The 4,673-nt window shown below is 37.3% G+C and overlaps 1 protein-coding gene across 1 annotated transcript in view; it reads left to right on the top strand.

The window, feature by feature from the left end:
* The first annotated feature begins 250 nt into the window (after positions 1-250).
* The window catches only part of LOC108573501 (C-Maf-inducing protein-like), a 12,886-nt gene continuing 8,463 nt past the window's right edge, over positions 251-4,673 (top strand). Inside the window, exon 1 of the mRNA XM_017935959.1 lies at positions 251-1,578. Within this exon, the coding sequence (XP_017791448.1) occupies positions 304-1,578 (1,275 nt within the window). The 5' untranslated portion in view covers positions 251-303. The remainder of the gene's footprint in view (positions 1,579-4,673) is intronic.

Raw genomic sequence — 4,673 nt, 5'->3', positions numbered from 1 at the left:
GGTTCGAGGGATTCTAGGAGCGGGCCAGAGGAAATTGGGACATTGAACGCGCACCTTTTCCAATTCAAACACGATCCCTCCGCGAGCTCTGACGTCGTTTACACCCGTTTTTCCTCCCTCGTCGATTTTGTTCGTGTTCGTGAACGGTGTCCATATCGTTGTTTGCTACGTGAAAATCTGGAAACAGCGCGGGCCAAATTGGGTCAGCGGGGGACAGACAGCACACGAGCGGAATTTCAAACGGAGAAAGTTACCCGTTATACGAACGCAAACGGTTTTCCCCCATTGATCATTAAATACGAGATGTTCTGTTTCCAAACCCCGTTCACACGCGCTTCACGCGTGCTCGTGTCTTCTCTGTCATCCAGCAAGACGAAGACTTCATCTATGAGCATGATCCTACCAGTGAATAAATCTTCCTCAAACACCAAGTGTGATAGACGAGACTCAGAAGCAACCAGCGAGGGATCAGCCTCTTCCATCAGATACATCGATCAAGAGCCTTCGATTTCAGACAACAGCAGCACAGACAGCACTCTTCCAGACGTGAAGGCAGACTACCTGGATCCAGAATCCTTGTCTCCTGGACCAGAGACTACTCTAACGACGAATGGAATAGACGAAGAAAGTGATTACAGTAAGCTACTTGAAGACAACGATCCAACTCACCACGTGTCATCGTCCCCGAAGAAACGATCGTTCAGCAACAGACGGTGCAGAAAGTTGCTCCTCCGTCTGCGTTCAAGCGATTCCTCGAACTCTGCTAGCAACAAAGAGGGCTGCCTGTACCCTGTGTCTCCAGCTGGTGATTCAATCGAAACCGAGTCACCAAGTTCATTTGGTGAACAAGAGGATGAGAACGAGTATAAAACAGGGGACGAGAGCATTTTGCTGACCAAGTCCTCGCCGTCAGTGCTGATCGATTCCGCGGAGGAGGACGCGCTGAGGAACTCCAGGGTGACTGCTGTTTCAGAGAATGACATATCCTCGTTGCAGACGGTGTTCAGCGAGTCGGAAAATGTGTCGAACCAGGAGACGGAGACTGAGACCGAGGAAGGTTCCTCTTTACCACTGAGTCCAGCTGGTCCGTCCACAGGAGGTCTGTCCTCTTCTACGGTACCCTATTACAACTTCCTCTGCGTGAACGGAGGTGCAATGCGCCAGGAGATGACCAGCACTAGCTCTCCACAGTTGTCCTCGGACAGCAATCATAGGTCGAGTGCTGAGTCTACTCCAGCTGATGCTTGTAGCAGTTCGTTCAATGTAGAGAACAGCTCCAGGATAGATACTCTGAAGCCTGAAGGCTTGGATAGCTCGTTTTGCCTGCCAGCTGCGAGATCCTGTCCCAATTTGGAGAGACAGAGCGCTGGATGTTCGCCTGCTAGTGGATCCTCTGGGTCCAGTCCTAGTCCAGGACCTATTGGGCCTAGGTTCAAACCGATTGAAGAGGGGGATATTCAAGTGTGCTTTTTGAATCATACTAAGACACTTGTTAAGAAGATACTGTCGAGTAAATATCTAAGGAGATGGGAGACTCATCATTTGTATTTGAACGACACCTGTATCTCGTCCAAAACGGTGAGTTGTTTGGTGTGATAGATATGTTGTAATTAGAAATTTGGTTCGTTGTAATTTTCACTATTTCAGTCTTCCTTTCATTTAGATTCCATTGTAAAGTGTAACGATTAGGAAATTTAGAGATTTCGATTTTACCCTGTTTTTAATTGCTTTCGAACTGAATTTTAAGTTTAAACGAATCAGAGGAAAAATTGAAGAAACTGCTTCGATCGCGTCGACAAATTTTAATAACAGAAGGTTCAGAGAAAATCATAAATATGCATTTTGTTGGAAAGTATTTTGTACCATTTTACATTCGATGCCAAAGTACAATTTCCAATACCATAAACACATGATAAAGTATCGAGTGACATGATTAAAAATAAAAATTATCCAATCATCAAAAAAACCAGTTTTACTTTTTTGTATCGTTAATTAACTGTAAAAAATGTGTTATATTACTTACAAAGATTTTTACATTATGTGGAATTAATTAAACCAAATTTTTAATCATTTTCGAACGTACATTTATTTTATCGTTTATATCGAGAAATGCGTGTCAGCCTGTATTTCGTGGAAATCGAAATAATTCACTTTTAGTACGAATATATCAATCATTTTCTTTATCTAACATGCAACACTTTCCAACTATTCCTCTTCACAGGAATAAATCATTTGATTAAGGGAGAGATGTTATTCACATATTTTCCCAAGAATGCGTTGAAGGTGTCGAGTTTACATCGTGCAATTTGTTGCGCAGGTTTATTCATAGGCTATCAGTGAATAGTAAACCGGTGACGTTGGACATTTAATTAATTTTCTTGTATAGCATTTATAGTCTTTGAGTTTCTACAAATTCTAAATGACTGACAGAGTTACTTACGTACACCTCTAAATCTAATTTTTTCCCAAAGTAATCCATTTAGTAGTGTCTTTTAAGAATTGATATTTTAATAATTCGACAATTTCAATGACGATTATTATTTACGTATTATTAAGATTAATTACAAAAGTACAATGACAAATGTTCGACTGTGATAATGCAGCAAATCTTAATAATCTGAAATTGATAATACGTTGAGTTTACGTATTTGTTAGGCGTGAAACAGGAAACATTCTAATTGCGATAAGTTACATTGACGACGTATTGTGGTTTCCTGGTAGTTAAGTCTGCTGACGTTTCATCGAAAAATATTTTGTCCAAGCTTGAAAGGAAATATCCGTAGGCCTAAAATTAAAATCAGTACTTATTAAATGCTAGAAATATTTTAGGAAATTCCTGATAAAAATAGTATTGTATAAAAAATGAAAAAAGTTTGTTCCTTGTTAGGAAGTTGAAACTAGTATATGTACTTAGTCTAAGCTTACAAGAAAAGGAAATTCGTGATAAAAATAATCCCGTATAAAAAATTCAAAAGGTTTGCTGCTCCCGATTAAGAAATGTTAAATTCTAAGAAAGTATCAATGGATACGTTCGAAGATTACACAGTTGTTACTATCGAGGCTTCCAATTGTAAAGCCTTGCCTTCGCGAAATAAAAATACTCTGGAAGAAGTATTAATAAATATATCATATAATAATAATATCATTTATTATTCACTACAAACAATTAAATCGTAAAAATTGAGAAATTAATGGAAATTCAATGGGAATTCAATTCATGGAAATATAGTTTCATATTTTAATATCGTATTACAATAATAATTATTTGTAGCCACTGAAAACAATTAAATTACAATAATTGAGAAATTCAGTATGTATTTAGTTCGCAGTACATGGAGATAAAATTTCATTTGTCAATTTCGAATATTTTCCAAAAAATTTCCGCGGTGCAACGTAACTTTCGTTCGGTATACTTGAAACGATTCGTTCGGTAGATCCGATAATCAATTTCGATTGATCGATTTTCGCATGTACGTATCGATACTTTGTCGAGGAACGAAATATAACCAGGTCGTAACTCGTCGCTGTTGCACCGGGTGACCACAAAAAAAAAAAAAGAAAAAGAAAGAATGAATCGAGCGGCTTTTTTCACGATTCAAGCGTAATCTGAAGCGGTCGCGAGACGCATTCAGGGTCGGCTTTGACGTAAGTGAAGCATACGCATACGTGCACGCACATGCACCTCCCTTTTATCTGTTTTTCCCCGTACGTGTCCGGGAACGTATACGCGTGTTAGTGTGTATGCAGCACACGTCGCAGCTTTTTGCAATTACACGCGACACACGTCTGCGTTTTATGCAGGCAAATTGGGGTGACAAGAGTCGGTCGCCTTGGAATATTCACTTTTTAATGTTTACATTTTTACGGGATTAGCATTAGCTTGAAATTGTTTTTATTTCTTGTTAACCTGTTATTAAGTAAGAAGATTGATAACGGGAATAAGGGATCTAGAATTCGAATTAATTCTGTGATCTAGAAAATTCATAAAATTAGAGATAAGTGATCTAGAATTGTTTTTACAAACAAATAACCTTAATTGTTCGTGTTGAACTTGAATTTCCCATTGATTCGGATGGTCGAGAAAGACGTAGGGAGAATGGTAGAAATTATTTTAGCGTATGTTATTAAAAATTGAGAATTATTCGTTTATGTACTTAATATTTCATATTACGATTAATGTGACTTATTATTGAATTTTTCTGACAGGATATTATTCATCGTTATTGTATTTTTTGTTTCATCATCAGGTTTTTCTTATCAGCGTAATTATATCCTTTTTACTGTGGTATTTATTATTCTTCATTAGTATGCTAGTTTTCAGTACGATTTATTTATTGTCGAATTTTTTTTAACATAGATTGCTTGTTATTGGTTAATTAGGATTTAATTAAATATTTCATTAATATTGAATTAGAGAAAAATTACAACAGTATAGAAATCCTGATCCCGAGTTCCTAACTCGAACATTATAACAAAGAAAGTTTTACTTTGATCTGTTATGGATCATCAATGTTCAACTTGGTGCAGAACTTATTAAATTAGAATTTTTATGAAAGAATTGTGAAATTTTACCGATACCGACAGTTGGCAGGCCCTTTAATTTTATAAGTACCTCAATATACTAATTCGCAAAATTAAAAAAGCACACAATTGTAAATGTTTTAAATTGCAGG

Source organism: Habropoda laboriosa, unplaced genomic scaffold (assembly GCF_001263275.1).
Source record: "Habropoda laboriosa isolate 0110345459 unplaced genomic scaffold, ASM126327v1 scaffold162, whole genome shotgun sequence".
In the NCBI taxonomy this organism is placed as follows: Eukaryota; Metazoa; Arthropoda; class Insecta; order Hymenoptera; family Apidae; genus Habropoda; species Habropoda laboriosa.
Note: the sequence above shows the minus strand (reverse complement) of the source record. Positions and strands in the feature narration are given on the sequence as shown.